General features: G+C 51.3%; 2 protein-coding genes across 14 annotated transcripts in view; one reads left to right on the top strand and one right to left on the bottom strand.

The window, feature by feature from the left end:
* Nucleotides 1-1,290: 1,290 nt before the first annotated feature.
* Nucleotides 1,291-13,149, bottom strand: C15H16orf71 (chromosome 15 C16orf71 homolog). 8 transcript variants are annotated; one of them, XM_036824991.1, is made up of 10 exons: nucleotides 12,455-12,587; nucleotides 12,133-12,327; nucleotides 10,810-10,951; nucleotides 10,205-10,333; nucleotides 7,565-8,071; nucleotides 5,849-5,966; nucleotides 4,334-4,475; nucleotides 3,319-3,447; nucleotides 2,748-2,870; nucleotides 1,291-1,928 (listed from the first exon to the last, which is right to left on the bottom strand). In XM_036824991.1, exons 3-10 carry the CDS (start codon nucleotides 10,915-10,917, stop codon nucleotides 1,646-1,648), a joined length of 1,539 nt encoding a protein of 512 aa, XP_036680886.1. In that variant the 5' UTR covers nucleotides 10,918-10,951; nucleotides 12,133-12,327; nucleotides 12,455-12,587; the 3' UTR covers nucleotides 1,291-1,645. The 8 variants fall into 8 exon arrangements, with proteins under 8 accessions (XP_036680886.1, XP_036680889.1, XP_036680890.1 ...); XM_036824994.1 differs by lacking the exon at nucleotides 12,133-12,327 and adding an exon at nucleotides 11,780-11,882 and having other exon boundaries at nucleotides 12,455-12,579; XM_036824995.1 differs by lacking the exons at nucleotides 12,133-12,327; nucleotides 12,455-12,587 and adding an exon at nucleotides 13,084-13,149.
* ANKS3 (ankyrin repeat and sterile alpha motif domain containing 3) overlaps nucleotides 12,911-22,357 on the top strand; it is a 29,020-nt gene continuing 19,573 nt past the window's right edge. For 2 of the 6 annotated variants that reach the window (XM_036824978.1, XM_036824976.1), the window contains exons 1-5: nucleotides 12,911-13,043; nucleotides 17,543-17,760; nucleotides 19,954-20,152; nucleotides 20,348-20,469; nucleotides 21,668-21,749. In XM_036824978.1, the coding sequence (XP_036680873.1) occupies nucleotides 17,591-17,760; nucleotides 19,954-20,152; nucleotides 20,348-20,469; nucleotides 21,668-21,749 (573 nt within the window). In that variant the 5' untranslated portion in view covers nucleotides 12,911-13,043; nucleotides 17,543-17,590. Of the gene's footprint in view, nucleotides 13,363-17,542; nucleotides 17,761-19,952; nucleotides 20,252-20,273; nucleotides 20,470-21,667; nucleotides 21,750-22,357 lie in introns of those variants that run through there. The other 4 variants (XM_036824977.1, XM_036824981.1, XM_036824979.1 and 1 more) reach the window with 4 other exon arrangements.

Here is a 22,357-nt window from a genome sequence, read left to right as displayed (position 1 = left end):
AGGTCCGAGCTCCCACCACCTCATCCTCCTGGCCTTCCTTGATAGACAGTAATTTGCAGAGTTGAACTTGGAACTAAGAGTTTATTTACTGTCACTGTTGGGGGAACATTCTGAGTGAACCTACTGCCATTAAAAGGGGTAGAGAGTGGGGGAAATGGAATTTTAAAAATAGCCTTTGTTCTTGAGGGCTAGTGGCTGCAGTGGAGGCTGTGTGCCATGTTCAGACTGCCTGCCCAGCGGCTGAGTCCTGACCATGCTGTGTGCACCCTGGAGTGGAGGGTGGGGGGCCTGTGCCGGGGGAGAGGATCTGGGGGTCCCAGGTGATGGTAGTCTGGCCACAGTCCCTGCTGGAGAGGCCTCCCCGGGGCCTCCCATGACCTTGGTGGAAGCCATCTCACATCTGGCTTGTAATGAAAATGTCCCTTGTGGGGAATGGGGGCTGCTGGTAAGGCCCCTGTGGCCAGATCAAGTAGAGTCTGTGGCGCCTATCCTGGCTGCATGTGGCTGGCTGAGGCTGGGCAGGGCCTGTCTCACCTGGTGCAGGGCTGGATGGGAAGAGGCCCTTGCCCAGCCTCAGTGCATAGCAGCCGGCGGTGACCCCAGCTGAATGCTGGAACATGTGCCCAAATGCCAAGGACCCTGCTGGGCTGCCTGATCCCATGGCCTGGGGAGCCCGAGGTGATTGCTCTGTTCTTCCCATTGGCAGACAGGGCAGATGGGCGCTGAGACTCTGAGACCTTGGAAACAAGTTGGAGAGAGAACAGAGGTGCTGCAGATCAGGGCTTCAGCCTGTTGGGAGCAGGTGGGCTGAGAACAACAGTTATGGAAGGACTCTGAACATCGGGGCCGGGGGTGGGAGGTCGGGGGGATAATTCTAGGAAAGTAGACGGCAGAGCTGCCTGCGGCCCCCAGCTCTTGCTGGTTGTCCACGGAGACAGTTTCAGGTGTTAGAACATTCACATTCTATCTATATTTAAAAGTCCATCCACCTTTACTTTGGAAGGACCCTAAAACATATACGTACATGCCTTTGTGTCTTGGTTGAAGAAAAAAAAAGCGAATTTCAATCTGCCCCTCTATCAAAAAGTCCAGTTGGTCCGTGTGTGTGTGTGTGTGTGTGGTGGTGTGTTAATTTAGGAACACAAAAGAGCAAACATCCAGGACTCAGAAAATGAAGCTAAATTTTTCAAGACCTTTTCAACCCTGAAATTCTCTAAAGGAGTTTTACTTCAGTTTTGTGGTTAAAAAGAAATAATAATAATAGATGCACATTAAAGAGAAAAAAACGCAGAAATGGAAAAAGGTGAAAAAACCTCAAAGTCCCACTATCAGAACAAAACTGTTGTCTTCGCGGTGTTTCCTTCTGGTCCATTTTCAGAGGATTTGGGGCCATTTGATTTGTCATGCTACACGTACAAGTTTGCACTGGCATCTTTGCTCTCAGTGCATGAAGATGTTCTGACTGAATTCTAGCAGAGGGCTGGCAGCAGATCCTCAGTTGGAGGGTCCCTGTGCTGCAAAGGCACATTCTGATGGAGACGGGGGAGCGAGGGGACCACTAGGGCCTTGGGTGTCGATGGAAAGTCAGATTATCCATTTATTCACCTCAGATTATTCACCTTTTCAGATCCGTTACCGGAGGCATCTACAATTGGCCTGGAGGAGGCACCAGGGCCTCCCTGGCTGTCCCTGGCCCAAGAGGGTCCCCCAGGGCCCTGGGACTTCCTCCTGGGGGTCTGGCCTGGGCATTCTGTCTCTCAGCCCAGAGTGTTACATGTTGCTTCCCCCCGGGGCTGGATCCAGCCGTATCTCCAGGGGCCTGAGCCTTCTGGCTTCCGGGACCCTCGCCAGCTGGCAGCTTGGGCTGAGCCGATGCCTTCCGAAAGGCCCGGAGCTGTTGGAGGAGCTGACTCTTCCCCGTGCAGTCCCTGTGACACAAGAGAAGCAACCTCCGTCAGCACCCGGTGGAGCCAACCTCCCAATACTTTGCCACCGAAACAGGATACAGAGGAAAACCAGAGCGCTTCCGGAGCGTGTGCCTGACTCTCAAGACACTAAAAAGTCAGGATTGCGGCCTTCCAGCCCTCGCCGATTCACAGAGCGTGTCAGCATGTTAAAGGCTTCTGGGAGGAAACCTGTGTGACACTTCTCAACCCAAGTTTGTTTCCCTCTTTAATCCTATAATGCCTAGCTACATGCCACATTGGGGAAAAGCTGCATTAGACTCTGACGTTCCCAAAGGATGGGATCTTCAGGCTCTGTAATTCCAAAACTGATGGAGACTGCCAGAGCATATAATGCGAACTCACCCCACGACCACGGGGTGGCCTCCGCATGTCAGAGACCTGAACCTTCCCTAAATTTGACATTTCACTTAATTGACTCAAGCCTTTCATTTCTGGCTGACAGCCATCACTTTATTCCATCCCTTCACTTTCTCTTCACTTTTATTGCCATCACTAGTAGGGAGCAAATCAAGTTGGGGGGCAATTTTTCAGAAAGAAAACGTAATCCCTTCTCAAGACCAAGCTAAGCATCCTTGGGGATGTCTGGAGAACAGGCCAGGCCAGACGTTGCTGGGCTCCCCTGCCCGCCTCCCAGGCCCGCCCCCCAGACCCGCTCCCACCCTCCTGTGCTAGCCCTGTGGGTGCCAGACAGCTGAAAGCACCGATGTTAACATGCGGGCCGCGGCTTGCTGCTGAGGCCGAGGTGAGCATCTCAGGCGGCGAGAGCCCCCTTGTGGTTACCGTAGCCTGGCTGGGCCCTGCTGGTCTCGCCGAGCTGCTGTCTCCTCTTCACCCTCATCCTCGCTGTCAGAGGAGCTGGAGCTGCAGCTGGAGTGGGAGCTGGAGCTGGAGCTGGAGCTGCAGCTGCGGGGACAGGAAAGGTGGGTTCCTCTGGACATAACCAGTCCACTCCAGGCGTGGTTCCCACCAGGGACTTGGAGCGCCCAGGTCTCCCTGGTGACCCAGGGCAGGAGGATGGGCAGGCCAGCCAAAGCCCAGCCAGCCAAAACCAAAGGGCCACTGCAAGTGGTGGAGGGACGCAGCCAGGGCCAGGTACCCCAGCCTAGGCTAAGTCTGCTTAGGACTCCGGCAGGAAAAGATAACCCTTGGCCCCAGCTTCCTCCCAACCTGCGGGGAGAGCCTGCTGCTGGGACCCAGTGGGACTGTGGGCCAAGCTCAGTTCTTGGCTAAAAGCACTTCTCAAGTGAGCAGTGCCCCCAGGACCCGCCTGTCCAAGTCCCCCTTCCTCCTGAGGCCAACGTGGCAACCCGAAGCAGCAGGTTTGCAGCAGGGCTGTCACTGCTCCCTGTACCTTTCCGAGGGCCCCTGGTCTGATGGCTTTGTCGGCCGCAGGTCAATGAAGACGGTGGGAGGCTCCGCTGGGCTCCTTAGCCGCGTGTCTATGGCCAGCGCCTGGAAGCCCAGCTCCTTGGAAGCGCATCTGGGGTGAGAGGAGAGGGGTGGCTGAGTCACTTCCCGGTGATCACTGTGTGACCTGTGCAGGGTGGCTTCCTGCCACCAGCTGGGTGCCCCCGTGCAGGACACTGAGGCAGGTCCTGAGAACAACCCTCAAGATTTAGGCCAGCGCTGTCCAATAGAACTTGCCACGATGATTAATTGTTCTGTATCTGCACTTTCCAGTATGGCAGACACTTGCCAGAAGTAGCTATTTAAATTTACATTTAAGCTAATTTAAATTAGAAATTCAGCTCCTCAGCTGCACTAGCCACACGTAGCCAGTGGCCACTGACTGGACAGTGCAGTGTCCTTTCTACTGGACACGGGTTGTCAGGGACAGACGCCCACTCCAACTAGCTTGAGCGAGAAAGGGAATTACTGGCTTTCAGATTCCTAAAAAGGGTGGACAACCAGAGTGTGGGAAGAGTCAGGGTACAGCTGGGCCTTAAGGGACCCCAGGGCCCTGTCCCCACCTCTGCCTACCCCATACCCCAGCTTCAGCCTTTCTCACCACAGCTGGCCTGGCTGGGGTCAGATGCCCAGGGCTGGCCCAATCAATGGTGGCCAGAGGGGCAGGGTCCTCCTCTGGGGAGGCCGTGTGGATGGTGAAAGGAGGATTCCCGTGGGGTGGGGAAAGAGCAGGTGCTTTGGGGCTTGAGTCCCAGCTCTGCCACTTATGTCCTGGGCAAGGCAACCTCTCTGAGCCTCAGTTTCCCTGTTTGTAAAATGGGGGTAATGGTAGCACCTACCTGATCATATTCTTGAGATGAAAGAGAAATACACATCAAGTGCCCCACCCATAAATCAAGGCCCAATAAATGCTGAGAGAAGCCAGTTCTAGAGAGGACAGGGGCCATGCGTGGTCCCACCTGCTTCCGGCCTCCTGCGGCTTGATGTCCTGGGGCGTGTCAGAAGGCACCCTCCAGGCAGAGGAAAAGGCTCTGGACTGCGAGGCACACAGGAGCGTGAGTTGTTCCATGAGCCTGTCCTGGGTGCTCGGCTTGGCATGGTCTGTGGGGAGGGGGGAGGCAGCTTAGTGGGGATGCAGCCCCCTTTGACTCACAGCAGCCTGAGCCTCAGGACCCCTCGTGTGGACATGCCTGGGCTTGTGCTCGGAGAAGGGCTGGGGGCCAGCAGAGGCCCAGCCCACCCTCTGCTGCTCAGAGCTTTTGTGTCGCCCCCCTCCAGCTCAGCAGGGCGAGGGGCGCTGTCTTCTTGAGCGGGGAGCCGTGAGACCGGGAAGCAGGGGTGACGTCCTGTTAACCGTGTAGTCCACGTTCTCACTCCGGTCCCACTTGTCAGAGGGAACCATCAATAACAGTTCTGCGTATTTGCTTTGCTTTTTCTTTTTAAATAGCAATGGGATCATCCTCTATAGACTTTTTTTTTACTGAATATATTTTACATTTTTCTGTGTTGAGAGAAATGAATAGATAGATAGATAGATAGATTCCATTTGTTGAGCTGCAGAGAATTCTCTGGTTGACTGATTAGCTAGACTCCTTCTGAATATTGAATGTGGTTTGTTTCCAGTTTTTCACAAGTATGAACAATGTTGCAATGAACATCTGTGAGGGTGTGTTTAGGACAGACTTTAGAAGTGGAATGCATAGCTTAATTAAAGGCTTATGTGCCTTTAAATGGAGAACAGATTCTGCCACATTGCCCGCCAAAAGGGGGCACCAACTACAGCCCCCCAGCCCTGCCCCACCTTGTAGGAGAGTGAGTTTCTCCATATCCTGCTCTAAGGGGTTAAATTCCAAACAAAATCCTTTTTAAAATAGCACCAGTGGCCCTTGGCTACAAAGGAGCCTTTGCTCTGGAACCCGAGGCCAGAACCCCTGCAGCTCCTTTGCCTCAGACCTGCCTCCACTCACCTTTGTGGGCCAGAGTGGCCGGGAGGGGACAGGGAACTTTTTTACGAAACTGCCCAGAGCGAGGCCACAAGTGCAATGAAGGAATCATCCCTGGCTTTGTTTGGTAAACGTGGAGGCAGTGGAAACAGGATTCTGTTTAGGAGCGGGCTGAAGGGGTACCAAATGCAGGATTACTTTGCTCCCAGAAAGAAAGAGACGCAGGTCCGAGGAGGTGGGGGGGAAGAAAAGGCAGGGACCCTCTCTGAAGGGCTTCCTCTCGTATCCCCAAGGCCTGGTCCACCCCAGGAACATAGCAGGCAGTCACATATGTAATGGATGAATGAATGTCAGTGAGTGAATGGATGGGTGGATAAAGTCTTGCATCCTGGATGTGCAGGACAGCGAGGGCCGAGCAGCAGAGAGGCGCAGCAGATGTGGCGAGCCCAGCCCACTGCCCTATTTTACTGGGAGGCCCTGGAAGGAGCCACTTGTGGGGATGCACTTGGGCCCTAGCGCTCAAGTTCAGACCTCGGCCCTGGAGGCGGTCCGCTGCCCACCACGCGGCTCCAGAAGCGCAATCTCCCGGGTCCTCTTCTCGCCCTGTCAGACTCTGAAGGACTTGATCCAAATCCCACTCTTCAAGTTGCTGAAATAATTAAAGTGGTGATTATGAGGCTGCTGTGGGGTGCCAGGGACAGGAGCACCAGATTTCACAGCTGCCGTGACCCACACAGGCAGTCCTGGGATGTCTTGGGCAGAAACCAGGGCTGAGATGAGGCAGCTCGCTCACCCACCCCCACTCACCCACCCCGTGTGGGTTGCAGAATGAGCTGCCTCCGTGAAGGCTGGTGAGGCCACCCACCTTCCTACGCAATACTTTTATTTCTGGCACAAAGACGTTGTCTGACTCGGAGGAAACTCAGTGTCATATTAAAACTATTTAGGTTCATGCAGGTTTAGAATGTTGGGAGGTTAAAACGTTTTGCTCTTTTAAGAAACAGATTGTTCCAGGCAGGTGCTAGGACTGGAGGGCTTGGAAGAGGGGTGTGGAGGCAGTGGTGTGATGAGGGGGGAAGACGTTAATCAGGAATTACTGTGTCTTGTGTATGGCCGTGCAGCTCCTTGTAGCCCCATAGGGGAATGAAGATAAAGGGGTTCAAGGAAAGAATGGAATTGATAGGATGGAATTGGTGAAAGTGACCTCCATGTACACCTTGATGCCAGTTTTCTCTAAGTTGTTAAGAAAATTTATCAAGTAAGGCAAAAACGAGTTTTGTGATGTTTCAGTGTCATGTGGGAGCATCTTCCAAGGAACCCATCTTTCTAGGGGAGGGCTGGTGTGCACAGTTGACCAGGGCTCACCTGTTTGACAACTTCGTAAAACTGAGAAGTGTGACGGTTTTCTTTTCCGTCCATTGGAGCAGCTAACCCCAAAGGTACCAGTTCTGTTGCCCTGTGGGTGCTGACCTATTGTACTTAATGTAGCAATTTAATCTCCGCGTTCCTTCCCCCCTCCCCACCCCACCATGTACAAAATCCCAGTTTCTCATAATCTCTTTGAACCAGCTTTGTCATCCTGCTGGTCCCCTTGTTAATGAGCTAAATACAGGGGCTCACCATTTGTATGAGAACAAGGGCTTGAACATTTTGAGATTATGCTTTGTCAAATCTGTTACCTATCTCATATATCTTCATGATCATGCTTGGGATTAGTTTTCTTTTTTCTTTTTTTAAAGAAGGCTGGGGTCTCCTTGCTCTTCCTTGTTCACTTTAACTCTACCTGAGGATGGTCTGTCGGATAGGTAGGACTGCCTGCCTGATGGTGGGCCTGGTGCCATGGGCCTAAGGTTGTTGCTATAGACTGAGTCTCTTTGTCCCTCCAAATTCACGTGTTGAAATTCTAACCCCCAATGTGATGGTATTTGGAGGTGATTAAGTCATGAGGGTGGAACTCTCATGAATGGGATTAGTGCCCTTAAAAAGGAGACCCCAGAGAGCTCCCTCACCCCTTACAAATGAACCAGGAAGCATGCTCTCACCAGACACCAAATGTGATGGGGCCTTGACCTTGGACTTCCAGCCTCCAGACTGTGAAAAATGAATTTCTGTTGTTTAAGCCCCCCAGTCTATGGGATTTTTGTTACCGTGGCCCAAAGAGACTAAGACAGGCGTAGTGGGCCAGCCCTCGAGCTGGCCTGGGGAGGACCATCGCCCCGGGGAAGGCTGGGCTAGGGGGACGCCTACCTGGAGGGAGAGCAAGGGCAGTCCCCCCTGGGGCCCCTCCGGCAGCGTTTCTGCAGCATCACAGGGCGTCTCCTTCACTCCACTCAGGTCCTGGTAGGCTGTGTCCTGGGCATCCCAGGTGACTTTGTGAAGTATGTCTTTCTTGATCATCTTCCTTCTCTCCCTCCGGAGGGCTCTGCGGTTTGCAGAGTCTGAGCCTTCCTGGGCCCATGAGGCAGCGCCTGGGGGCTCTGTCTGCAGGCCTGCTTCCTGAGGGGAGAGAGTGGCCTCTCCCTGTGGCCCCTGGCAAGGACTCTGTGATGTACTGGTGTTGAAGGCTGTGCGCCCATTGTCATCCTGCCACATGGGGGTCTCTGCAGGCATCCTGAGAAGAGAGCTGCTCTCGTCACAGCTCTGCAAAGGCCTGCCAGGGGCCCTTCCTTCCAGAGAGGCTGACTTCTGGGGCTGGGCCCCAGCGTTCCACTCTCCCCAGGGTTCTCCGGCAGATTCCACAGGCACTACAGCTGGCTAGGGGGGAAACAAGCGTCCTCGGTTAGCAGCCTCAAAACATACCTCGGGGAGTTTTTGCGTGTGGTAAGATGTGTATAGAACATAAAATCTGCCATGTGAACCATTTTTAAATGTACAGTTCAGTGGCATTGAGTATATTCATAATGTTGTGCAGCCATCACCACTGGCTATTTACAAAGCTTTTTCATCACTCTGAACAGAAACTCTGTACCTCCCCTCCCCCAGCCCCTGGTAAACGCTCATCTACTTCTTGTCTCTGTGGGTTTGCCTGTTCAAGATATTTCATAGGCGTGGAATCACACAATACTTGTCTCTTGTTTCCTTCCATTTAGCTTAGTGTTTCCAAGGTTCACCCATGTTGCGGCATGTGTTAGAACTGCATTCCTTTTCGTGGATGAATAATATTCTGTTGTATGGATGGTCCTCATTGTGTTTAACCATTCTGTCTGTTGATGGATACTCAGGTTGTTCCCCGCTTTTGGCCATTGTGAACAGGCACACAGCAGTTAGAGGTGGACAAGATGAGACCCAGGCCCTTTGTCTCCAGAGTGAGCCCACGGCCTCAACCCCTGTGAGTTGGTATAGACTTTCCCATCCCAGGTTAAAAAATAATTGTCCAGAAGAGTTGCCGAGGTAATTGCAGAAATGAAGAAAACACAAAATAAAGTGACATGGACATGGTTCCAACTGAACTAATCAGGGGACTTCGCAGCCCTGGCAATTCTCCTGTTTGAGGTTATTTCAGATATATTTCTAGGCATGGCTGAGGGTGTGGGTGATTTCTGTCATGGTGCTGGGAGGGGACACGCCCTGGCTCTGTAAGATGACCCTGTGTCAGTGCTTGCACTCAGAACTGCAGAGTCTCGGCATGTACCCACTCTGTCCAAATACCAAACTCCAGCATGGCTTCTGGCAGCGTAAGCCTGTGCCCCTAGGATTACCCCAGCGCCCCATTAAAATGCCTGCCTGAGAAAGCTCCATGCTGCCAGAATTTACTATTTGTTCTAGCCAACACCTGATGATAGGCCCCTGACCTCCCTTTCTTAGAGCACTTACTAAAAAGGGCTTATAATTGTGAATATGTGTCTCTTACAACCCAGAAGCATCTGTCACTGACCTGAGAGCCATTCCCTTGAAATGTACTCATCAGGAGGGACAGGGCCTCTGTCTCCCTTCTCTGTGGGAGGATAGGCTCCTGCCTCCCACACCTGCCAGGTAGCAGACACACCTGGCCTAATTGCAGCTTCACTGACCGGCTCTTTGTGATTTTTCACTTTTCTGACTCCACTGAGCCCTCCTCACCCCCTCCCTCAGTCTTCCTTTGAAACACCCGTCACCTCTGCACAAATCAGACGGAGCTCAGCTCTTTCCCCTGCTGTCAGTAGTTACCGAATAAAATCTCCTTCCACTGCTTTAACTAAGCATCAAGACATTAACTTTAGATTTAAGAGTTCTTGGTCTTACCTGGGACCCTGGGAAATGGGGAGACAAGAGGATGGAAAATTCCCTCTGACATTTGGCAATGACCGCAACTACGATACATAATTACTGAGCGTTCTGTGGCATTTGCTAATTGTTTTCTGTATTCATCTCACCTCCCCAGTGAGGGGCACCTCTTACCTCTGAATCCCCACTGTTGCCCTTATTCAATCAACAGATGTTTAGGGAGGGCAGGATTTTGTGAGAAGCCGGATAGTGCTGAAGCCAGCTGGGTTAAGGGAGGCATTTATGACAACAAATTGTGACAATGGTCAGACAGCTCAGGTGGAAATAGGACAGCTGGGAGGTGTGTGTGTGTGTGTGTGTGTGTGGTGAGGGGTCAAAGGTAAGAGCAGGGGGCAAAATCAGATAGAAAATCTAGTCCCCACCTCCCCCCAGCTCTAAGTGTTCTGGGCTCCTGGGAGCATGACGTGCACAAGGCCATTAGATATTTGGTGTCTGAACTCCTTGGGTTATACCTGGAGAAAGGCTTGGGTGTGCAGAGATGCTATACCAAGGGCTTTAACCTCTTTAGACCCACATTGCTGTTAGAGTCTAGCGAGGGCCATGGACACCCACACCCACACCCACACCCTATTGTGCTTAAAGGGTCCTGGCTTCGTGGATCCCTGGATCCTGCATTCCACAGACCTCAGGAGGAGACCCAGAGGAAGTGACCCGGGCCCCGTCAGGGTCTTTGGCCAGTTCTTCTGACAAGTCTGGAATCAGGGCGGTTTGATTTCGCTGGAAGATGATCAGCTCCTCTTCCTCGCAGTTTGACTGCGGACAAATGAGAGTTCTCTGGATTATATGGCAGCAGACAGGGCCAGGTGCGCCTCAGCTTCCACCCACCCTCCCTGCCCCTCTGCTCTCCAGCTGTCTGGGAAGACCAGTTCTCTTCCGAAGGGACTCGCCATGGCTGGTTCCTGCCGCTGACTTAGAAATGGGCTTGGCAGCACCACCTGGTGAAGGTGAGATCCAGGGCGCCCAGTTCTGCACGTACCTGCCACCCCTAAGACTTTGCGTACAGCAGGTGCTCACTTACTGCCTGGCACTGAATGAACAGAGCAGTGAGGTGACAGCTGAAAGAGCAGAGTCTGGCCCTCCCCGTCCTCTGCAACAGGGAGCCTTGGCGCTTCACTTACATGACATTGAGCTGATAAGCTCCAAAGCGGTCCTTGGTCAGCATCATGTTTGTCACGGGAAGAAAGTGCATTGGGGGCCTAGGAAGATGTAGGAAGAAGGTGCTCGCTTACCGAGGAGGAATCTGAGTCCAGAGATGGGAGCTGCTCCTTGACGGCCTCAAGGATGGCATCCCAGGGATTGGGCAGTAAGGGCCCCACATCTTTGTCATGGGATGCCATGGGATGCTTCTCAGCGTGCCATCATCCAAGGAACCTTGCAGAGGACATGGACTGAGGTGAGAGGGTCCAGGAGCAAAGGGTCAAGAGCTCAGGGGGCTGCCTTTTCAAAGCATAGACCATCCCTTGCCTTGGGGGATGAAAACAGATTGGGAGACCACCCACCCCTTCTCCCTTCTAGTCTGCAGGTTCCTGTTACTGAGGGCCAGGCACTGTGCCCTGCATTGTGTGTATGTGTGTGTGTGTGTGTGCGCGCGCAAGTGTGTATGTGTGTGTAGTGCAGTATGGAGCCTGCAGATGTATGTACATAGTGATATTTTATGATAATATATAGATATATGTATTGATATATAATGATATATGTACTTGATGTGTAGGTATATGGATGGTATACAGAATGATACATGTGTATGACATACAGATATTTGTAAACTATGTATATCCCATACAACAGACACTATTATTATCTACATTTTATAGGCTCAGAGAGGTTATATCATTAGTAAAGACAAAGACAGAATTTGTATCAAAGTCAGAGGGGATTTCAAGCCTCACTACTCTTTACTGCCCCCTTACAAAGGAACAGACTAGAGACATTTTGGAGTCCCGCGGACACTTTTTTTGGAGCTGACAGTCAACCCCTTATACCCAGGCACTTAGGCAACACGTCCCAGAGTCTAACAGAAGGCCCAGTCCCTCAGGGGTCAAGGGGGCTTAGAAATGTGGGGCGATGGTACTTCAGAGCCAGTGTCTGGAGAATACTTGCAGCCTGAGAGGCCTCTGTAACCATGAAATGGGAAAAGAACACTCCTGCCCCAGCCCTGGTTCCCATCAGGAAAGCAGCAGGTGAGTGGGGGCTTCTTACTTCTTCTTTGCTCACAGGAGTGGGGTTAGGAGCTTGGTGCACCTGACCTGGGAACAGCAGAGTGGGGACATATCTGGTATATACATCACGGGATATTCTCCGGCTGCAGGGCAGATCAGAGGGCAACAGAATCACCCGGGTGAAGGGGACTACCAGAGACTCTAAGTTCTCCAGGAGGACAAGGCAATAGGGGAGGAAAAGGCATTACAGGCTGCGGGAAGAGCACGTAAGAGCTCAGAGGAGTGAAAAGTGCCCAATATGTGGGGGAAGAAGTTTTCAGTTGCTGGAATATACGGTGCAAACGGACAAGATCGTGAAGGGTCCTGAACGCCAAGTTGAGGAGCTTGGCTCACCCAGCAGACGAGGTTTACGCTAAACGCTGCACGAAACAGCAGGTCCCCCCGAATCCTGACTGGCTCCACGTCCGTTTCTTGGCTGCAGCCCGTTAGCTCCGCCCAAACCTCCGACCCCGACCCCCTCCTGCCGCCGGTCAGCCGGTTGTTATGACAACTAGACGCCAAAGTCCTCCTGGGTCAGGCTTTTAAATTCTAAAGGTCGGAAACAGGAAACCCATCGTGCGTCCTCCCACCGATCCCCAGCTCGTTTCCCCAGCCCCCACCCCGTCCAACTCCCAACATTTATCTCCGCAGCTGCGGCAAGCCCGAGGCCGTTCACCTCGGCCTCAGCCTCCCCTCCGGGCGCGGTCCCGACAGGGATATAAACAGGCTCTAGCGCGTCCCTCCGGTTGTGTTCTCCCCTTTGGGCCGCGGCGCAATTACTGAGGCTATCGCCGCCTTCGGAATCCCCTCTCAGCAGAGTCTTACATTACTGGACTGCCAACTCCCTCCCACCCCCCGCTCTTCTTTCGGGACTTGGTGCGTCCTGTCTCTCCTGAAACACGATTGGTTTCCCTGGCCAGAGGCGGGGCGGGGTAGGGCGAATCCCCCCTGCTCATTGGCTTCCGCCGACGTCACACAGCGAGCCGGGCGAGCTGACCGGAAGGTCCGGGTGCGGGACGGACGAATTCCACAGCGCTCGGGGGACCCGCGAGCGTCCCGGCGTGCTCCGCGCCTCTCGCAACCACTTCCGGGGCGGGAGCGGGGCCGCTGGGGCCGCTGGGTCCGCGCGCTGTGGCGGCGGCCGGCGCGGAGAGACCGCCGACGGGCGCGGCCGAGGGAGCGCGGCGGCAAGGGGGCAGGGGTAGGCGGCGGCGGCAGCGGCAGCGGCAGCCCCAGGGCTGCCCGCGGCCCGAGGCCCAGCGCAGGTAGGCTCCGCGGCGGCCCTGCCCCGCCTGGTGTCCTCACCTGCTGCGCACTCTCGGGGCGTCCCAGCAGTGCCGCTGGCTCGCCGCTTGAGTTTATGACTCCGAGCGTCCGCTTTGCCGCTGGGGAGCGGGGACGATAAAGCCACGTGCGGTGTAGGGTTACTGGGAGGAGATGTCAGTGCTAGGGTAGTTCCCTAGGTTACCCTCCCCAGGGCCTGAGAACGAGGTTGGGATACCCCGGGCCAGCGGAAGGCCCACGCCCCGGGGCGGGACGCGGTGCCCTCCGGCTTTAACAGACCACCTCCCTGTGGATGCCACGGTCAGCAGCAACGTCATTTTTTTTGTTATTGTTGTTAATTTTGTTTGTTTTTTGTTTTGCTTTAAAAGTAACGAATACTTAGCATTTTACAGAAGGGACAGAACACAAAGGTAAAAGGAAAATCAGAGGGTTGCGTTCCTAGTGCTACTTCCTGGAAATAAATCTTGGAAGCGATATGCAAAAGATTTTCTACAAGTATACGTGATGTATGTGTGAATACAATTTTGTTCGTAAGGAATACCCCATCATCGTAGAGCATCTGGCATGCGGCAGGGTGATAAAGGAAGTATTGGGTTGGCCAAAACGTTCTTTCGGGTTTTAAGTAAAAATAAAAGACACATTTTTCATTTTCACCAAGAACTTTATTGAACAACGTATTCACTGTTTCATTCTACTACCTTCTGCCATTTATAATTCCATCTTCCCAAAACTTTTTATCTTTTGAGCAAAGAACTGTTCCAGATGCCTTTTAGTCTTCCAGGGAATTGAAACTTTTTCCCGTTATGAGAATTTTGTAAAGACTGAAATAAATAGAAATCTGAAGATGCGATGTCTGGTGAATATGGTGGATGAATCAGAACTTCCTAGCCAAGCTGTAACAGTTTTTGCCTGGTCATCAGAGAAACGAATGGTCATGTGGTATCCTGATAGAAGATTATGCGTTTTCTGTTGACTGATTCTAGACGCTTTCGTAGAGTGCTGCTTTCAGTTGGTCTAATTGGGAGCAGAGCTTGTAGGAATAAATCGTTTGGTTTTCCAGAAGGAGCTCATAATAGAGGACTCCCTTCCAATCCCACCATATACACAACATCACCTTCTTTGGATGAAGACCGGCCTTTGGTGTGGTTGGTGGTGGTTCATTTCGCTTGCCCCACGATCTCTTCCGTTCCACATTATTGTACAGTGTCCACTTTTCATCGCCTGTCACAATTTTTTTTTTTAATTTTGTAAAAATATTTATTTTTGGCTGCATCAGGTCTTAGTTGCGGCATGTGGGATCTTTCATTGTGGCATGTGGGCTCTGTAGTTGCATCATGCGGGCTCTTTAGTTGTGGTGCATGGGCTTAGTTGCCCTGTGCGGCATATGGGATCTTAGTTCCCCAACCAGGGATGGACCTGCATCTCCGGCATTGGAAGGCAGATTCTCAACCACTGGACCACCAGGGAAGTCCCCACAATTTGTTTTAAAAATGGAACGTTTTAGTTATGTTTAAGTAGAGAATCACATGTGGAAATACAGTCAAGAAGGTTTTTTTTGCTTAACTTATGTGGAACCCAAACATCAAAGCAATTAACATAACCAATCTGGTGCAAATGATTTTCAGTGCTTGATTTGGATACTTTGAGTATGTCGGCTATCTCCCATGTGGTATAACGTTGATCATTCTCAATTAATGTCTTGATTTGATCACCATCAACTTCAACTGGTCTACCTGACCTTGGAGCATCATCCAGTGAGAAATCTCCAGCATGAAACTTCTCAAACCACTTTTGACATGTTCGATCAGTCACAGCACCTTTTCCATACACTGCAGTGTTTCGGTTGTGTTTTTACCTTTCTTGAAATAATAAAGCATAATATGCTGAAAATGTTGCTTTTTTGTCTTCCATCTTCATTGTTAAAACGGCTACACAAAAATTCACCAATTTTGATAAGTTTTTTTTTAAATGCATGCTGATATGGCAGCTGTCACAATACAATCTAACAAAATTGTTTCAAATGAAGTTAAAGACAACTAAGCTCTACTAGAGCCATCTTATGGAAAAAAACCAAACGAACATTTTGGCCAACCCAATAGCTTTATGGTCTCTTGGCATCCGAGGTCTCCCTCCATGGGCTCCTGGAGTGGGGGTCTGATTCTGATTGCTCCTCAGCGTTCTGGAGGGTGTCAGACCGGTGAGCCTCCAATAAAAGGAGAGAGAACATGGGTCCCACCCTGGAGGAGGCATTTGGAGTAGAAGAAACACACCCAAAAAAGGCTTGAGGGGTGTATTGAAAGGAGTGCTGAACTGACACTCAGCTTATTTGGATTCTTATCCAGGCTCTGTGGCCTGGACTGTTCAGCTTGGGGGTTCCCGCCTGAAAAGTGAGAGAGCTGGTTGCTCTCAGGCCCTGCCAGTGTGGACAGGTGGTTCCAGGAAGCAGGGCTTTGCTCTGAACTTTGTTACACATACTCTGGCCAAGGGCCGACGGATTCTTTGTCCCCCAAATTGGTGGCTTGTTTGTTGTTTGGCCATCTTGGCTGTATCTCATGCTTGGAAGCATTCATTAGTAGAGACTGACGTGCTAATGGCATCTGTGAACCGCTGTGGTACCTTTAGGCCATCTGAACTGGAAGTGGTTTTCTTTGTTTTCTCCTTCTCTTCCTTTTCTACACTTTGGTCTTTGTTCTTTCCCACCCAGAGTAGAACAGGAGACAGTTGTCACTCCTGGACTAAGGGTTCTACTAGGAAGCTGATGACTTGGGCTTGATGGGTTAGGATTCCTAGAATGAAGGGCTCTTCATCCTGCTGTTGTCCCATCTTGGGGAAAGTGTCACCCCACAAATTAACCAGTCTATCCCATTCCCCCTCGTCTCTCCCACATTCAATGGATGCATAGGTAGATTCCTAGTCGGTTAACACTGGTCACACCCTGGTTTCTGTGTTGGAGCTTTCTTTCCATTTGTTTCAAAATTTGTTTTTAAAATTTATATACAGTAAATTTACTCATTTTGGTGTTCAGGTTTATGAGTTTTGATAAATGTATAGAGTCATATGTCCATCAATCAAGATACAGAACAGGTCCATGATCCCCAAATTCCCTCTTGCAGTCCCTTTGTGGGCCCCCCACCCCTAACCCTTATTACCAGTGATCTATCCTCCTTTAGTTTTATCCTTTTTTTATTTAAAAAAAAATTTTTTAAACACATGCACTTGTATTGTTTATTTATTTATTTATTTTGACCACGCCACATGGCATGCGGGATCTTAGTTCCCCGACCAGGGATCGAACCTGCGACCCCTGCATTGGAAGCACGGAGTCCTAACCACTGGACCGCCAGGGAAGTCCCCCCTTTAGTTTTATCTTTTCTAGAAAGTCCTGTAAATGGAATCATACAGTAGGCAGCGTTTTGAGTCTGGCTTACACTTGGCATGATGCGTTTGAGATTCGTTCATGTGTTGTGTGTATCACCTGTTTATTCCTTCTGCTTATGGCTGAGTAGTGTTCCGTTGTGTGGATGTGCCACTGTTTGTCCATTCTGCCATGTGTTTTTAACTGCAGTCCTTGGAAATATCATGTCCCCATTAAAGAGTAAGGAACTAGGGGTTGGAGATGCTAAGTAGCAGAGCTAAATTTTGATCTAATTCCAAGTCCAGGACTCTTTATTTTTTTTAATTTTATGTATTTATTTTTGGCTGCGTTGGGTCTTCCCTGCTGCATGCAGGCCCCTCCTAGTTGCGGCGAGCGGGGGCCACTCCACGCCGCAGTGTACGGGCCTCCCGCCGTGGCGGAGCCTCCCGCTCCCGCTGCAGAGCACGGCCTCCAGGCACGTGGGCCTCAGCAGATGTGGCACGCAGGCCCAGCAGCTGTGGCCCACAGGCTCAGTTGCTCTGTGGCATGCGGGATCCTCCCAGACCAGGGATCGAACCTGTGTCCCCCGCGTTGGCAGGTGGACTCTCAACCACTGTGCCACCTGGAAGCCCCAGGGTTCTTTTTCACCACATCTGAGAGCTGATTTGGTCCACTGACCTAATTACCATTTCTCTGCTTCCTATCCAAGAGGTTGTCAGGCTCCTTGAGTTGCCTTTCTAGAATGTGGGGCCTGGGGGTCGATAAAGGAAAATATATGCCACAGTTTATGACACATGTGCTCCTCTTTTTCTGCCTAGTGACAAGCTCACCAGTACTAGCATGATGGAGCTGCCCGAACCATACAATTTTTTTTCTTTTTGGCTGCACTGCAGGGCTTGCGGGATCTTAGATCCCTGACCAGGGATCGAATCTGGGCCCCCTGCATTGGGAGCGCGGAAACTTAACCGCTGGACCACCAGGGAATTACCACATACGATATTTATTGAAAGGAAGTTGTCTGGTCAGTCCCAGGAGTTGGGTACATTGGGCAACAGTCTGTCAGGGCAGTGACATAGCCGCCTGCTGTGGGCAGGAGTGTGACCATGCCGTTTTCACTCCGTGTAGCTACCAGGAAGGAAAGACCTAACGACCCCAGTGCCTCCCTCCACAGCGATGTCGGAGCTCAGCGATGAAGCCAGCGAGCCGGAGCTGCTGAGCCGCAGCTTGTCCATGTGGCACGGGCTGGGTGCGCAGGTCAGCCGGGAGGAGCTGGCCGTCCCCTTGGATCTTCACACAGCTGCCTCCATTGGCCAGTATGAAGTGGTGAAGGAATGTGTGCAGCGGTAAGAGATCTTGGGAAATGTTCCTTCCTCTTGCATTTTTGAGCTCCATGGTTCAGCTCTCAGGTGGAGCCATCAGGAAGCTAGCGGGGGCCTTGCCCGCAGCTGTAGACATTTAATCCTTGGGTAGATCAACTGCTGCTTCTCTTGGGCTGTTGTCAGTGATGATTTATGCTGGACGCCGATAAGGAAAGCAGTTTTGATTCCGAGGAAGAAAAAGGCAGCTTAAACTTTTTTCATAGGCTTAGAAATTGTTCATTTCAGGCTTACTTTAACCAGAGTAATTTTACGGTTTTCACTAATTGCAGAAATGCTCAAACAAAACAAAAATAAAGATTGAAAGCAACACCCTATGGCCTTCTTTCCCCAGAAGCTTCATTTTAATCCCTCCTGCCACCCTCTCCCCTTTAGCTTCTGCCATAGAGGAGGAGGTGGGGTTATCCCCACCTGGAGGATTGCACCTTACTCACTGCCCACATGCCGTTTTCACTGATCTTACATGCATATTAGGTCCCCCTAAACAGCACTGCTTCTTAGCGCCTTCTTGTTTGAAGTACGGTTTGATACTCAGTGTAATTTTTGGAAAGGGATCCATCTTCTCATCTCTTCCCACTTTGTCTGCCACACTTTGTGCTCACCGTTATCATCTCATTGATAACTTAGAGAAGCAACCTATGTCCATACCTACCTGGGCCTTTTCCAGTTCCAGTTTGGGGAGTTAAAGCAGAGCCTCGTGGAAGCCCCGTTTCTGGCTCCCAGGTCGTAGCCATCACTTATGAGCATCTGGCCAGTTGGTACTCCTGTACCGGGTGGGTGTGCAGGCAGCACATCCCCCGACAGGGTCACCACGACCCCACCTATAGTTCTGCTCCTTTAACATTCACAGGCTTTTAAGCCTTCGGGTGTGCTGTTAAAATGCACAGTCCAGAACGGCTCTAGGAAGTGTTTGTGTTCTGATTGGGGTTGTGACACCTGCTGAGACCGAGGCTGGTGCACAGTAAACACACACTGGGGACCCGAGGGGGATTTGGAGGGGTCAGAAGGGAGGATTCGGCTGAAGGGGGTTGCCAGAACCCCAGGGCCGCTCTGCTAAGGGGTGGGGGTGGGGGGCGCCTCCCTGTCCATGTGGGCGGGCGTGTGGTGAGAATGGGCTGGTCTCCAGGTGGCTCTCCCAGCCAGCCAGTGACTACCCCTGCATTCCTGGGATCAGGACCTGGGAAATGGCTGCCTGGGTCCAAGGCCAGGGTCAGTAGAACGTGCTGGTGAATGGAAACTAACTGTGTGGTGTAGCTTAGTGTGTGTACCTAGGAGAGGCACGAACTGCATGGGTCGATTGTCACTTGGTACCTCCACTGGAGGCAAGGATTGTGGAGGAGGAAAGACTGGGGCGTGAAACAGGCAGGATGCTCCTGGAAGTGGGTCTTACTTCCATCCCCTGACCCCAAACTCTGGGTTGGGAAGCCTGCATTGTTTTTCCTGTAGGAAACACTTTTCCAGAATTGTAATGGAAATCAGTGAGAAAGACAGGATTCTTTGGTCACGGATTTTTCCAAGAATGTTTCTGTAGGGTAGGACAACAAAGGAGAAATCGTCCACTGTCTGAGTCCCCTCCTCTTTCCTCTCCCCTTGGTGCTGGACTAGCGGACTGGTCTGTTGGCGGGAGGTAGTCAAGGCTGCAGGTCGGGGTTTCTCGGCCTCGGCACTGCTGACAGCCTGGGCCGGCTCATTCTGTGTTGTGAGGGGCATCCTGTGCACTGTAAGATGTTGGGCAGCGTCCCTGGCCTCCACCCACCAGATGCCAGTAGCTTTTCCCTCCCCAGGTGTGACAACCAAAAATGTCTCCAGACTTTGCCAACTGTCCCCTGGGGGCAGAATCTCCCGTGGTTGAGAACCGTCTATGTAGCTGGTGGTAGCAAAAAAGAGAATTGCTGGCCTTAGGGTAGGAGGAGGGTGCAGATGAGAACGAAAAATCAGAGGAGGGAGGCAAACTTGAGGAAGTTTGCAAAGGCAGTTGTCCGGCAAGTGTAGTCACTCCCCCCACCTCCCCCGCCAGTGACATCCAGGGTGGCATGTGACTGCTTCCTGTCAGCATGTCAGCACTTCCTGCTCTTTCTCTTGGCCTGGCCTGGCCACCGGCTTTGGTAAACCCCACCTATGAGATGGCTGGCGTGTCTAGCATGTCTTGCGTTTGTTTAGGAGAGAGTTAGATTTGAATAAGAAGAATGGTGGTGGCTGGACCCCGCTGATGTATGCCTCCTACATTGGACACGATACCATCGTGCACCTGCTGCTCGAGGCGGGGGTGAGTGTGAATGTGCCGACCCCGGAAGGGCAGACTCCGCTGATGCTGGCTTCCAGCTGTGGCAACGAGAGCATCGCCTATTTCCTCCTCCAGGTGAGCTACGAGGGCCTCAGGCCAGAAACCTGAGGGGCCCCCGGCCGCTCTGCAGAGACGTGAACCACTGCAGGCCCCTGTGTGCGTGCGTGTGCTCGGGTAATCACTTCGATTCTTTCAGCGTGATGGCTTGGAGGGCGCCCACCCTGTGCAGAGGAGACGCGGCCTTAACGAGCATTCTGTGTTCTCTTGAAGCAAGGTGCTGAGCTAGAAATGAAGGACATTCAAGGCTGGACTGCCCTCTTCCACTGCACCAGTGCTGGGCACCAGCAGATGGTCAAGTTCCTTTTGGACAGTGGAGCGAACGCCAATGTGAGGTGATTACGAGGTCTTAAGTGGCCGCAGGAGGGGGGTGGTCATGTCTGACTCTGAGGAGGGCAACTGACAAGGCAGCTAGAGGCTGGAGTGCAGGGAGCCCCTGCCTTGGTTTGACAGGCTCAAGACAAAGGGACAGAGGGGACAGTCCCGCCTAGGCGTGGAGGCATGGGGATCGTCCTAGCTTTCTCATGCATCTGTCAGGTGGCATTGTGTGCAGCATTTTAAGTTCTCTGTGCCTTATTTCCTTTATCTGAAAACAGGATGGCAATGCCCATGTCATAGAACTGTTAGAAGAATTACATGTTCTGTCATATAACAGGGGCCTAACATAGTGCGTGGCACTGAATTGACATGCATTAAATGCTAAATCCCTATAGCTTTCTTGCCTTCTCTATATATCAGGTGAGGTGATACTTTGAAAACAGTCATAAGTTTTAAATATAAGCTGGAAGTAGGGTTGTTGTCTAAAGCATGTCACCATGATAATCCTCTTCAACCCAGCATTCACCTGACACTGCACACCCTGGCTGGTGTCAGCCGTTTTAACACACTGTAGGTTTACAGGCCACTAAGAAAGAAAAAAAATGCTTCTAATTAAAATGTATTTCGTTTATTGACATTCTGACTTCAGCGATGCATGTGAAAACCGTGTGTCTTCGAACGGATGAAAACCAGTGGTTAGCTTGCTTCCTGTCTTCTAGCCCAGGTGAACCAGTGAGGACCTGGGTGGGGGGCACTCGGAAGAGGGCGCTGAGTTAACCGTAAGCAAGCATTAGGTGTAGTGAGGGCAGGAGATCGTTAGTCCTGGAGCTCCTGGAAGGGTTCCTGGAGGATGTTGATCTCAAAATGTAGGATATCTGGATAGGTGGAGAGGAGGTGCTAGCTGTCTGTGAGCAGTGAAGGGCGACAGCTGCTTTTTGCTGTGATTAAGTGGAGATTCAGGCCATAGCAGGGGGAAACAGCTAAGGAGGAGTGAAGATGGGAGACAGATTGTCTTAGGAACAAAAGACTAGACCTGGGGTAGAAACCACGGGACTGATATGTTGATACTCACTTTCTCATCTCTCCCCATTCAGGGAGCCCTCTGGGCCTGGGGATGGGTGGCTTTGCGTCGCTGAGGTTTTGTCTGCAGCAGGCACGCTTCCGCCCCTGAGAGCTTCCTCTGCTCACCATCTGACTGCAGTCTCCATCTTGCAGGGATCCCGTATATGGATTCACTCCTCTGATGGAAGCGGCTGCCGCTGGCCATGAAATAATTGTGCAGTATTTTCTGAATCATGTAAGTGACCCTGTTGATTAGCTTATAATTTAGTCACAGCAAGTGAGGCATCATATCACTGAAGAATAAACTATAACAGAACTTTCTCCTACACAGAAATAACTGCTCTTCATCCGTTTATTCAACACATTTTCATTGAGTATCTGTTGATGCCAAGTGCTGAGTGGTGCTTAGGCATTAGGGGTAGAGTGGTGAGCAACTATAGACACCTATTCCTGTAATAATTTAAAAAATACTATTATTTGAAAAGTATGGAAAAAATTTTAAAACAGTAAATAGCACTCATCATCCTATCACTTAAAAAAATTTATATAGAATAAGGAGGCAAATATCTTCCTTCCTTTTCCACCCACCCCCTGTTCCCCCACAAGATGCCCAGTTGGTTGATAAAGAGACCTAGGATTTTCCTCTGCTGAGAAAGTATGTCTGTAGACACCTGCAAACACATACATGGCTTTTTGTTTTGAACAAAGTGGGATTCTACTGTGTATTTGATCTGCAGCTTCTAAAAAATAATATGCCATAGACATCTTACCCTTATATGGTATTCCATGCAGTATCCATGCCATAGTTAGTTCAGTCAGTTCCTTATTAGTAGAAATTTAGGT

This window comes from Balaenoptera musculus, chromosome 15 (assembly GCF_009873245.2).
Source record: "Balaenoptera musculus isolate JJ_BM4_2016_0621 chromosome 15, mBalMus1.pri.v3, whole genome shotgun sequence".
Lineage (NCBI taxonomy): Eukaryota > Metazoa > Chordata > Mammalia > Artiodactyla > Balaenopteridae > Balaenoptera > Balaenoptera musculus.
Note: the sequence above shows the minus strand (reverse complement) of the source record. Positions and strands in the feature narration are given on the sequence as shown.

Bases quoted from the DNA above. Each gene is read 5' to 3' on its own strand.
- C15H16orf71 (XM_036824995.1), bottom strand. From the start codon at position 10,917: ATGGCATCCCATGACAAAGATGTGGGGCCCTTACTGCCCAATCCCTGG. The intron at 8,072-10,204 runs GTCTGTGGAATG...TTTCCCCCCTAG, and splicing joins CCTCTGGGTCTCCTCCTGAG to CCAGCTGTAGTGCCTGTGGA. The intron at 2,871-3,318 runs GTACAGGGAGCA...CTGTCCCCGCAG, and splicing joins GACCAGGGGCCCTCGGAAAG to CTGCAGCTCCAGCTCCAGCT.